The sequence below is a fragment of the Macrosteles quadrilineatus genome, unplaced genomic scaffold (assembly GCF_028750875.1).
Source record: "Macrosteles quadrilineatus isolate MER2022 unplaced genomic scaffold, UCM_ALF_1.0 Scaffold_9__3_contigs__length_116548681, whole genome shotgun sequence".
Lineage (NCBI taxonomy): Eukaryota > Metazoa > Arthropoda > Insecta > Hemiptera > Cicadellidae > Macrosteles > Macrosteles quadrilineatus.
The window spans coordinates 114,857,836-114,870,585 of record NW_026542602.1 but is presented as its reverse complement, the minus strand read 5'-3'; the positions used below and the strand labels follow the sequence as shown (position 1 = coordinate 114,870,585).

Genomic DNA, 12,750 nt, shown 5'->3' with positions numbered 1-12,750 from the left:
ATTTTACCTACCTGAAGTGTGTAATTAAATCATTTTATGAAAGAAATTTTCAAAATTTCATAAAAAAACAAACTGGTAATATTAAGTTTTGAAAATAAACCTAGTACTAATCTCACAAAATATTTTCTATGTTTCTTCGTGTCATAATAATGTATAGAGAACAAATTCCAATACAACAAAAATATAATTGTAACTTTCAATCACCAAATTAGTTTTTTTACATACATTTTTGTAACAGTAAAACACTTACATATAACCACAACACAAAAAACAAATAGCTCTATTGGGACACACGACTAAAGAATAATTTTAAAAGATTTTAATAAGCTTAGCAATGTATAAATAATGTCAACACTTGAACTGAGAGAGTGCTTCATCTGATCCACAAGATAACGATTAAAAAGATACCAGTCATTGTATGTATTTTATTTCTTTGAACAAAACAAAAAATGTGATTCCTGAAGATAAGAAATAAAACATTGAGATTTATCTGTCTAATCTCTTTTAAAAATATTTCTGAAATGTTTAGTGAAAAATTATTATCAAAATGTGTTGATGTGCATTGTGGCTTATTCAGTGTGTGTTTTCTAATTTATTACTTTCTTGTTACTCCCACATATCAGAATTTTACAGACAGTATCTATGATGACATCATTTTCTATACCAACCAGTCTACTTGGAGTAAGATTTTCTGTACTTTTATCCTAAGTGTAAGATGTTGCTGGAACATTTCTCAAAAATTAATTGTTGTTGTTGTATTTTATTTGAAATGTCAAATTTTATTTTACCTTCTGAAACATTAAACTCTACAGAGTTCCAAATAAAACATCTAACATTTTTTTTTAGTTCACTGTATCTACTTAGGCTAGTTTTAAGGGACTATACCGTATTTCTGCTGCCACTGAATGGGGCAAGTTTGTTGTTTTGATCATACAGGAGAGGAAAGCTACTGATTTTGGATTCTAAATGTCAACTATTCTTATTCTGTTCTAAAATCTGAAGCACATTTTGTAAAAGTGTTTCAATTCTGGTTTCATATGAATTGGCATTGTGCTTTTTCCTTGTAATTTTAGGGTAAATTACACAGTAAAAAAACTATTTTTTTGTTATATGCTAGAGTAAAAGCACACACTTTACACGTAGATGGTTCCATTTTGTGTTTCCATCAATAAATTACATAAAAAAGGTGAAGCAAAGACACTCAAACACTAGTGTACAAACAAGAGCTTACATTTGATCACAATAACAATTACCTAAGTAAAACAACAAAATAAATAATAAACATCTACAATATCTACATACACTAAACTGAAACATATCTCAAAGTTGTTCCAGCTGATCCATAGCAATGCCAAATCAATTTTTAGCTAAGTATGTTTAATGGTTTAATCCATGGCAAAGTGAAATTCAGTGTTTTGATTAGCTGCACAGTGCACACATCCCCCCCCCCATGTTTCTCCGACATAGGGAGATATGGAAAATTATCAGCTGATGAGTATTACTCTAATTCAAAAGTTGTTTATTTATTTATTTCAACTGATCATTATTGTTATTCTAGATAGAAAGGTGTCATTTGTTTCCAATCAGCTGACTGAATGAATGTCAAATAGTTAAATGCATGGAACCACGATTACTAGAAAAAACCCGGTATGGATCATAAACATAAACAAAATGACGTTGTTGGCCCGAATCCTATACTAATAGCACTGAACATATGTTTTAGCAGTTCCATTTAACCAATGTTAAATCATGTTTATTTTCGGGCCAAAAACGTCATTTGTTGATGTTTATGATCCATACCGGGGTTTTTCTAGTAATCGTGCATGGAACTGTGTTAACAAAAGATATTTTTTACAGAAAAGACGCCTAAGCCAACACCTTACATGTATCACAACTTCAAGATTATCAGTGATAAGAAAATCAACCCACACAATGCAGAACTCTTCAGGATATATTGGACTTTGAATGAGACGTTGGATGTCCTCTTTGATCCTAAGGTAGGTTTGCTTTCACTTGGCACATAGTTTGAATCAAGGATTGTTGAAACTATGATGAACCTCTAGTTCAGGCCAAAGATGTATTTTGAAATGTGGGATTTTCTTCTGTGCACAACCCTAAAAATTCAGAAGTGTGTACTACTGACCATAGTATCACTCCACATTCTTCCAAATATTCTTCACTCAATTTGCTTGAAAAAAAAACATACCCCCCTGTATGGAAAAAAATTATGGAAAAGGGGGGTACATCAATACAAAAAGACACACATCAGATTCCACTCCTTCCAATCCACATGATAACCCAACATTTCTCAAATTTTTAACCCTTTCATTTCTTATTACGGTGAGTTTGTAGGACTGTATATCAGTGTTGGAACCATTTCTTTTCCCAGTATGAGAAAGAAGAGGGTGCAATTGCTTTAAAACGAATCTGGCATGATGCAATCACTCCAAAGAAGACCTACTACAGGAGTACCAGGAAACCAAAGACAACAACTGAGCCGTTCTGGTACTGGGAGCAACCTACCAAGAAACAACCTGGTAGACAGAACCCGTTCATACTGGTGGAGGGGACTGATCGTAGATGTGAGTAGCTGTAATATTACAAATACATTTAAGAAAATCAAACAAGAAAAATATGATAAAGAATAACTGTTAAGTGTTGACAATGTTTCATACTATAATAATAAGAATGGTCTTACACTTTGTGAGTTGGTGATGATTTGAGCCAAGGCACAGTTTTTCTACATCAAAAGTGTGTCTTTGTTTGGAGTTATTTTTTTGTTATTTAAAAGATTTGATTGCTGACATTTTCAATATTAAAAATAGTTAAAAACAAGTTTTCACAATCTTTTGGGATTTGGAATCTAATTCTATCCTCAACTGAGAAAATATTTAAAATACAACAAGATTAGTACACAGAAGCATGAAAAACAAGCTTGAAAATCACTTAAGAAACACCACAACGATAACTGCATAAAAGAGAGTTAGGACAAGTCTGCACAAGATGGTGGCTCAAGCGAGACTGAGGAGATGCGATCTGTCTGTTTGGGAAATGGGGGAGGTAATCGTGACAAGAAACGGGAATGTGAAGATTGAAGGAAAGAAAATGAAGAAGAGTTGTTCAAAGCCCCAAAAAAGACAATTTTGACTGGACAACTGCCCATTTGTGATGGAAATGTCCCCAAAACCTCACATTTAACATCCATTGATGATTAAATAGTCCACTAAATAATTAAATAGTCACTTTTATACTTAGAATCTTTAGCAAGTCATAGTTATTTGCAATGACAATATACAATAATATGATTAATATGTTCACAGTAAAACGATATCTTATGAAGAGGATAATGAAAAACACTGGGTGTACAAGAATCAGGACAATACCCAAAACTACCTACAAACTGCGGAAGAAGTTTGAGGGAGCGGCACTGTTGCCACTCAAACGAGCGTTTGTCACACTTCAACTCTACCTGGCCGCACTCGATGTGAATCGAGTGATAGAGACAGAACCAGTAATTATGTCAGGGTGAGATAATGACAGCTTGTGTTGCACTCAATCATTTTAATTTATTTTTTACTTAAATTGTATTTTACATTAGTTTTCCAAACTCCAAAAAATTAAAGTTTGAAGTCATTCGAATTAATACAATTTTAAAATGAAGAAAGGTATTATTCCATTCTAGTATCTTTATAACTTTACTTTATTACTGAATGGATAGAACTATAAAAAAAATTAAATAAAAACCATAAAGTTTTAAAATAAAAAAGTTGTTGTTTGAACCCCTGAAAAACTGTTAATAAACACATTGACACAAAGGATTATAATTGATTATGTTCTTTTACCAGCTTCTGGCTAAACCACGCTGCTGAGTACATGGCAAGGAAGTACGACAACGAGACTCTTCCTCCTCTCGGCTCCGAGTGCTACAACTGGCCTCAGGACTTGGTGAAGCCGGACTTAACTTTCTACCTCAATACCCCTCGGGAGGTGAAGAAGGGAGGGAAGGAGGAGGCGCACAGATATATGAGGCAAGCTGTAGTTACGTTGATGTTAGAGAATTGTAATAGTATTGCTTCTTTAAGAGAGGACAAGAGAGCCCATGCAGAAAATGCACATTTTCTTTCAATGCGGCTGCGCAATGGCCAGCCGTGGCACAAACACCTAAATATGTATGGTCGCCATTTCATTGAACAGTATTAAACATCCAATGCGCTGCGTGGACGAGTGGGTGAAAACTTTTAAATTTAGTTTCATCCAAATGAGTGGCATATACTGCGTCCTAGTCGTTGTGGACGTAGTTTTACAAGATCCCAACAGATAGCAGAACTAAAAAATACTGCTAGCCGTCCCTCAGTATTGTCTAATGGAGGGAAAAAGCAGGGGTAAATTACCCGGATACACTATAAAAAAATAAATATATTATATTACAGTTCCGGGGCTACAACAATGAATTTTATAAAAAAATACCGCAAAAAAGCGGTCAAGCACAATTTTGAGGTTAGGTTCCTTGCACAATGCTACAGTATTCATTAAAGTCAATGACGTTATTCTATTGCATGTCATTAGATCCTAGGCTTAACCAACACTAGAATAAATTTGTAATCGTCCCTACTACCAATAAAATAGTCGGATCAGAAAACGAACCATACCAGATTGAAGTATAACACTGGCATAATAAGCGGCAAGTGAAACAGCGTCTCTGGCTAACCTCGCATTGGAACAATAGTTTGTAAATGGCGCTTTGACGAGTATACTCGTTGAGCGCCACTGGAAAGCGCTAGCGGTGACGAGAATACTCATCATGTGCAGTGAACGTGTTAATAGGGTTCAAAACTAGTTTCCAAGGCAAATTGAATGATGCACTCTTGAGTGATTACTCTTTTACCCTTCAAAGATTATCTTTATTATGTTTATGTAATTAGGCGAATAAAACTACTAATTTACAATTAAATAAACCCAATCCCACACACAATAGTTACATTTGTTGATTGTATATCCATACCATAAAGAGTGATTTACCTACCAAAATTGTCCATTCAAGTGGCCTATTTCATATCAATTTTAATAAAGTGTTACAACACTGTTTCTTGTTTTACAATCTGAGAGAGATATTGGAGTATTGGAGAGAGTGGGACAGTGTACAGTGGGAGAGTATATAAGTGAGTATGGGCAGAGTATGGGAGTATTGGATTCACATTTTACTGAAGAATCAAATGGTGTTTCATTAAGTACTACTGTACTGTGATGAGATTTTTCCGTACGCCAACCATCAGCTGATTATATTTGGCAATGAGTGGTTATAAACAAAAACATAGCCTCTTTTTAAAGGTTATGAGTAGTGATTGCTAGTCCTTTAGTCAGTGGGAATATTTATATATTCCAAGCACATTGGATTTGTACAGATTTTTTATTGGCAAGTTAATTAGCTTAGAGTAGTATGGCGTAAAATATCGTACCTAATATGTGTTTACCGTACTCGTATATTAATCCCGCATTCAACTTCGTCTCACACGGTAACGAGCACACTTGTCCGGTAAACACCTATTTCCACTCCAGGAGTAGTATACTACATAATACATAATATACTATTATGAATAACATGGTTTTTACCCTTATTGTGTCACTAGGGTTGTGGAGGTGGTGAAAAGAATGCAGCCTCCTGTGATAATGTTGAACGAGACATACAGCAACGCAACACTCGGAAATGTAATCCATTTGAGGTACATGATGAAGGATATGATTGGCTCACAGTATCCACATATCAGGTTCATCAAACCAGAGTGGACACCACCTCCGAAATAACCTTGTAAATAAACATTGATAAACATATTGTAGTTTGATTTCACCATATAGGATATTCGGGATATTCTAAACAATGATTGGTCGAGAAATAATTGGACTGATGGTGCCTAGCATTGAATACCAAAAATATTTACAGTAGACACCATCTTGTTTCTACTATGCAGAACACAAAGAGAAAATAGTATGTTCCTTTTAGTACGACAAGCCAATTTTCAGGATATATGTTTGTTAGGTAGGTAGTGAGTAAGAGAAATTGAATGCTCTCTCTTTTTAAGTTTAAGAGCTTTTTAAAGTAATAAATAAATTGGTGACTCAAATACATCATGCTGGACAAAAAGTGAACTATATGCAGAAAGATTGAGAAGAGCTAACTACAAAATAGACTCATACTCATTTGGACAATTCATGAACGAGATCTTGTCTGAATCTAAAAAAGGTTAACTCATCAATCAGACAAATGTTTTTAATTTACATATGCTGGCTGATAAACATTTACAAAAAAGCAAATAGGTACAGTATCTCTGTAGAATCTGTGGCTAAAACCTTTTTTCTTCATACTCCAGCAAAAGTATATATAAATTTTGTTCCCTTCTTGTTCTTATTATTTTTATTTCTTAGAAATAAGATCTGACACCATTCATTGTACATAACTATGTACCTATATATTATAATTAAAGAAATATTTGATTTGATTTGTCTATAGTTTGACATATCGATAGTATAACGTATACTAACACAATCGTAATAGACGATATAATTGAATCATTTACTAAACAGCTGCTAGTTTGCATTAGCAAAATTAACAAGTTGGAAGGAGTTTTGATAGAAGTTATCTTGTACTGTATCTTGATCTACTTATACTGTATTTTGCTTGGCACAATATGACAAAACATATAGTTCATCACAAGGGCGAAAAGTTTCCTTTCAACCCTCACCCATTTACTGAAATCGCCTTAATCGTAAAACTTGAGCTTGAATCAAAATAATATTATCCTTATTAGTTTATTAAAACTTATAATTTTATGAGAACTTGTAATTCTATGTTTAAGCTATGGCTTAACCATAAAGGTATTCTATATTTAATTCACTTATGTCCGTGGTCCCACCATCATCTTTAGTTTGTATTGTAGTATAACACTTTACTTTGTTAATAATCTCCGACAATGGTGTAGTCGGATGGATATCACCAAAATCTAATCTTTCTGATGATTTTGATTGTGTACAAGATAGCCGCAAGACAACTAAGTGTAAAAAATAGTTTCTTAAGACTATTTTAATACAACAAAAATACACGTTACTATTAAGCATGTGGAACAGTGTGGTGTTTGGATTTTTCAGTGATTGATACACACCTTTTAAAGGTGTGTGTTTAGTATGATTAAATATCTCACGTTGTCCAGCTCTGTAAGCTATAAAGGGCCAAACCTGAGACAATTATGCTCGAGTGTGTTTTTTCTACTTACCTTTTTACATTCAGGAACTCTAGATAATATTACAGGTAAATTATTTCTTCATCAATATTTTCAAAATGAAAACCTTTTGTTTTATTTATAAAAAAAAAACATAAAAAACAAGAGTTTGTGACTCTTTGTACTATTTATTTAGTTTTAAGTAAAAGTATATTCTAGACAAGAAACTACCCTTTCATAATATTTTTAGAATCCTCATATGACACTTCATCAAGTGATGATTTTCATAAAATAGAGCTGAACTATGCTTTGAAACCTGAAGAAATGTATAAGAAGTATGAAATTTACCCTTCATTCGACACAACATGGGACATCATTACAGGCCCTGAGGTAAGGAAAGATGTTTAAATTTAGTTTATGTTTTAAAGGAAAAGTAAATGTAGAATAGAAAGAATGGCCATTGTAGAACCTAACCCTCAGAAAAGGGATCTTTGAAATTAAGCCTGTAAATAAAAATATATCTTGTCCTTACTGTCTTCAGCAATCAGAAGTGATATTGCACTACGACTGTTTTGGAGATTACTCCATCATGGAGTGTGTAGTTTACTTTTAATTGTTTTTTATACACTGAACACAAAATGTCTTCATTTGCATTGCGTCAGTGGTTGAATAAAAGTTATGCATATAAAGACAGGACGGACACATGATACGACACAAAAACATTTAGCGAACATGCATGGCTTAAAAACTGGTGACCGATGTCAGGCTTTGTACTTCATTACAATGTAAAAGGGCACATCCAGCTAGTTTTTAAAGAAATGTTTAAATATGTAGGGTTATAGAACCATAATGATAATTATTGTACTGTAAACTAAAACATAAACCCCATTATAGGAACGGACTGTTGCATTTGTTATTCAAGTTTTGCAATGTAGAAAGTAGGTACTTTTCTTTTGAACCACTCAGTGGAGATGTGATTTTAGCAGAAATAAGTTTTTTTTTTACAAGAACAATCCAGATAACATTGAAATTTCATACCAGCTCAGTAAAGTGCAATTAATTAATAATTTCAACATTTAATTTTGTTGTAAAATAAAACCCATCAACATAATTGTATTGATATTTGGTAGTCTATTGTGTACCTTTGATTAAGTTCCTTTCTTTTTCAATAATTTAGAACAAAAATCCAAAGAGCAATATTATTTTATTACAGTTTGCCAATGTCCCGTTCTTGAAAAAAATTGTAAGATTGTGGAACACCACTCGGCGTCCAAAGATAGTGCAGAAGAAACCTAGGAAAAGAAGGCAGAACACAACTACGACTATAGCACCAACAATGTCAGGGGAAGATGTTAACATTACAGTACTGTCAACTACAACAGTAAAATATGAGACAACGCCTCGTGTTTTGCAGCCTGGGCAGCGACACCCGTTTGTTCTCATTGAGGGAACTTTGACTACAGGTTTGTGATTATTTGACAAATCCAACCATTATCTATATTATCTATGTATTTCAATCCGTAAGTGAATCGGTCCTCCCAAAATATTCAAGCTAGGAAATTAAGTAGCATGGCTGTTGAGGATTCATTTTAAAGCTTAAGGTCCAAGGACGGTGGGGAAAATATCAGAAGTGTCAAAAATTACCCCTGCTCTGTCCCGCAGGCTGTCAAAGATCCAGTCATTTTCTAATGGATGTACTGCTACAGTGTTTCTATATTAAGCTGTTTTAAATGTGCCAGCTGATGTAAACATTGTGTATTTGTTTGTTTATCGATTTTAGTGTTCACGAAGGAGAGTATTTAGGAATGGTGCACAGCATAGGGAATGGTTACGGACAGGGCGGAAAAATAATATTGTTTGGGGGAAATTTTAACCAGATACTGCCTGTTGTTCCAAGCAAAAAAAGGTTCAAAGAATATAACATAGCTTGCATGTATAGTAAAGGGAGCATACATAACAGTAAAATCTGGAGGTAATTTCCGTTTCTTTACGTTTCTTAAATTAACTAAAATATGCGTGTTCCGATGAAAAGGAATTTGGTGATTCGCTTTGACAACTGGGAAACGGGACCCTAACCAGTATCAAAGTATTTAAAAATCAATCAATGATTAGTTTTTTTTAACAGTATTTAAACAGTAAACAGTATTTACTCACAAACAATTCTATTCGTTGCCTTTAGCAAACTTAAAACTCTGGAAGGAATTTAATTATTTATTGAAAATTAATAACAAAATACCAAGGTAATCAAAGAGAATGTTTTCAAATGCCTTCTTACTTTGTTTAAATATTACAATAATGTGTTTTACAGTTGAGATTTTTGGGGACTTCTGTCCCTACAAGCCTTTACGCTTATATTTTGTCTGTTACTATGTTTTTTTTGTGTTTGTTTTGGGATTTTTAATACCATCCTAATTTTTTAAGGTTTTTTGTAAAGGGAACTGTCCACACCCTACCATCAACTATCTAACATCGACCTTTTGTTAGATAGCATCATTAACTAATACCCAATTAATTATGGTTCAATTTGAATAATGTGTTTCCTTCTTTCAAATACCTTCAGAAAAATATTCCTACATTTTGCACCAATTATTTTCATTTCCAATCACAAGGGCAGAAAGAAATGGTGCAGCGTTTAATTGGAGACATCAAAGAATAAATTGTAATAGTTTTATGCAAATGGCTTCTGTTAAAAAGTGGAAATTATCTTTACAAAATTTAGTATTAACAGTATCACTAATATGTCAAAAGGAAAACAACTATATGGTGGTTGTGCATGAATTTTAGCTCTTAAATGAGCTCCAGAAGGTAGGTAGTTCAAACCCAGTTCATAGACATCCACATACATTTAAACTTGTATTAATACACATCCATCAACTCCAACTGACAAATCATTGATTTCAATAGGGGTGGTCCCCCTTTCTCAGAAACTGTATTATAGAATGTGATTAATACTTAGCGAGTGTCAAATTTACTTTGAAACATTACTGCTAGCTACACAAGACCAGTAGAGCAGACAGGTTACTTGCCTAGAGTGTATTTCAAGTAACCAGCCGCCAACTGACTTTGTTTAAACGCGGCTTTATAATTACATGGGTGTGGGCCTTGGCTTGAATATTAGTGGGGGAAGTAAAAAAAGAATGTGCTGGTGTCAAATTTGAATTATCTTTCTTGGCTAGACTGGATCTCTTTGTAGACCCTAATTTACAAACACATTTTGGAAAAAAATCATTCCTCAAAATTGAGCAAACTTTTTACATTTCTTACAACAATTCCCATTATTTAAGCTTTTTTTTCATAGAGAAATAAACATTAACCAAATTGACTTTTTCAGCAAGGCGAAGACTGTTGAGAGGTGTCATGAAACACACAACCTTTGTTTATGTCAGGAATTTTCGACAACATCCTTTCAAGTACAGAGACAAGTTTTCTAGCTACTCACTTCTGAAATTAAAAAGAGCCTACGTAACTTTACAATTCTACTTGACAGGGAGAGATGTAGAGAGAATACTACAGGAAAGGCCTGTAATAATGACAGGGTAAGATAATAATTATTTTTTTATTAGTATTTTCATTTACAATATATCCTAAATGATTGATTTCGTTGAGTTTCAAAAGACAAGGCCGAAAGATGCTTTTGTTACTTCTACATCCACAACTATAAAACAAACAATTTAATCATTTTTTTACCCTCCATGCTTTACAGATAACATATACTTTCAGGTGATACGAGTTTTTCCCTAATATTCGACCTCTGGTTTCGAGCCCAAATAAAGTAAATTTTCAAGTTTAACACAAAGTTGTTAAAAATCCTCATTGTACCTGGGAAGTGAAAAGTTGTAATTAATCCATACACACACAAAACACTGACATGAAGATTGATAAAAAAATGTTTATACCAAATAATAGTAGTCCAAGTGATTTAATATTCACCCTTATTTACAGAAAACTAGTTACTTTAGATTTAAATCCAGTAATTGTAAAAAAAACAAAAACACAAAAAACAGAATAACCTGACAGTATTCTAATAATACCTCTTGGCAATTGGTTAAAAGACAATTCTGTAATGTTTAAATTGGGTTAAAACTGGATTGAAATCAAAATACCTATGGAACTCCGAACTGTCGCTGGACAGTAACTTAGGAACCAATTTTGAACGGTTCAACAACACAATTTAACAACACATACAACAACAACAACACACTTACGATTCTTTGCCACCACTCATTTTTGCCTATTGAATATCTCCTTATGTTGACCTCAACTAAACAACTACTTAATCCTCGGGGTAGTGGTTAAAAAGGTCAGATTACTTTGGGACAGTCCTTTATGTATTGTAGTACAACAAATTAGATTGAGGCGAAAGCAAATAAACCTGTAACTTCTGAACTTTGTTTAATAATACCTTTCCTTGAATCATCCACTATGCTACATCAACTCTGCTTGAAATAAAAAGAATCCAAAATAAAAGATTCCAAAAACTATTTTTGCATTTTTGGAATATGTTTAGGTTCTGGATGAGACAAATGGCAGAGTTCCTAGCCAGGAGGTACAAAACTATCAAGAGTCTTCCTCCACCTGGTGATAAGGTTTATCAGTGGCCGAGTGACCTTGTACGACCTGACCTGGTGTTCTTCCTACACAGTCCACGGACAGGGACGCACATCAAGGAAGACACTGTAGCAAGGCTTGAGAGGTTAGCTTAGTATAATCTGGATAATTGAAATACTGTATGTTATTTGAGGGATTATTGAAAAACCTTTATTATCATGATTTGTAAAAAAGTTTCATAATGGTTTGGGTATGTGGAATCTGATCCTGTCCTCAGGTGAGAAAGGACCTAAAACTAACAAGATTTTTACACAAACTCTGCCAAAGCTGGAAAACACAAACAATAAGCCACACAAAGTATGTAGTAGCCAAATATAATAGACTACTAGATAGATAGACACTAGATGGTAGCTTGTGCAAGAATTCTTCCCGTAAAACACTTTAAAATGACAATGTAGTAGCAAAACCACAAATTAAAAAAAAAATGTTGGATGGTTTATAAATAAATAGTTTTACCACATAAATAGCTATGAGAATTTTCAATGAAAACCAATAAAAATGTTCACTTAAGATGTATGTTTTCAGGATAATTGAGATATATCACCGGATGAATCCTCAAGTAATAGACATCGACCAATCGTACAACAATGCGACTGAGAAGCAGTACAGCCAACTGAGAAAGACTATGATTGACAAACTAACTCCAACTTATCCTTGGGCACATGAGTACATCAAGTGTAAACTTCCATCTGACAAACTAAGACGCAAGGGTTTTGGAAAAAATAAAACAAGAGCAGGAACAGAAGGCGACCAATTCAATGTGACGGATGAAACCACCGCCAGTGCAGATTAAGTAAATATGTGTGATATGTTTTTGTACCATAAAATGTATTTTCGTAAATAATTTATTTACTTTCTCCCTAAGATAAATAATTTATTATCTTTCACTCATAAAACACTATAAAATCAACGCAGGCGCGAGCGAGCACTT

The 12,750-nt window shown here is 33.6% G+C and overlaps 1 protein-coding gene across 1 annotated transcript; it reads left to right on the top strand.

The window, feature by feature from the left end:
* The first annotated feature begins 453 nt into the window (after positions 1-453).
* LOC129004354 (uncharacterized) lies at positions 454-5,802 on the top strand. Its single transcript, XM_054432919.1, has 6 exons — positions 454-681; positions 1,858-1,997; positions 2,390-2,582; positions 3,321-3,525; positions 3,846-4,028; positions 5,628-5,802. The coding sequence occupies exons 1-6, from the start codon at positions 522-524 to the stop codon at positions 5,800-5,802; spliced, it is 1,056 nt and encodes a 351-aa protein (XP_054288894.1). The 5' UTR covers positions 454-521.
* Positions 5,803-12,750: the final 6,948 nt, after the last annotated feature.

Coding starts and splice junctions, on each gene's coding strand:
- LOC129004354 (XM_054432919.1), top strand. CDS start 522: ATGTTTAGTGAAAAATTATTATCAAAATGTGTTGATGTGCATTGTGGC. Junction 2,583..3,320: donor GGAGGGGACTGATCGTAGAT/GTGAGTAGCTGT, acceptor ATATGTTCACAG/TAAAACGATATCTTATGAAG. Junction 4,029..5,627: donor GAGGCGCACAGATATATGAG/GCAAGCTGTAGT, acceptor TTGTGTCACTAG/GGTTGTGGAGGTGGTGAAAA.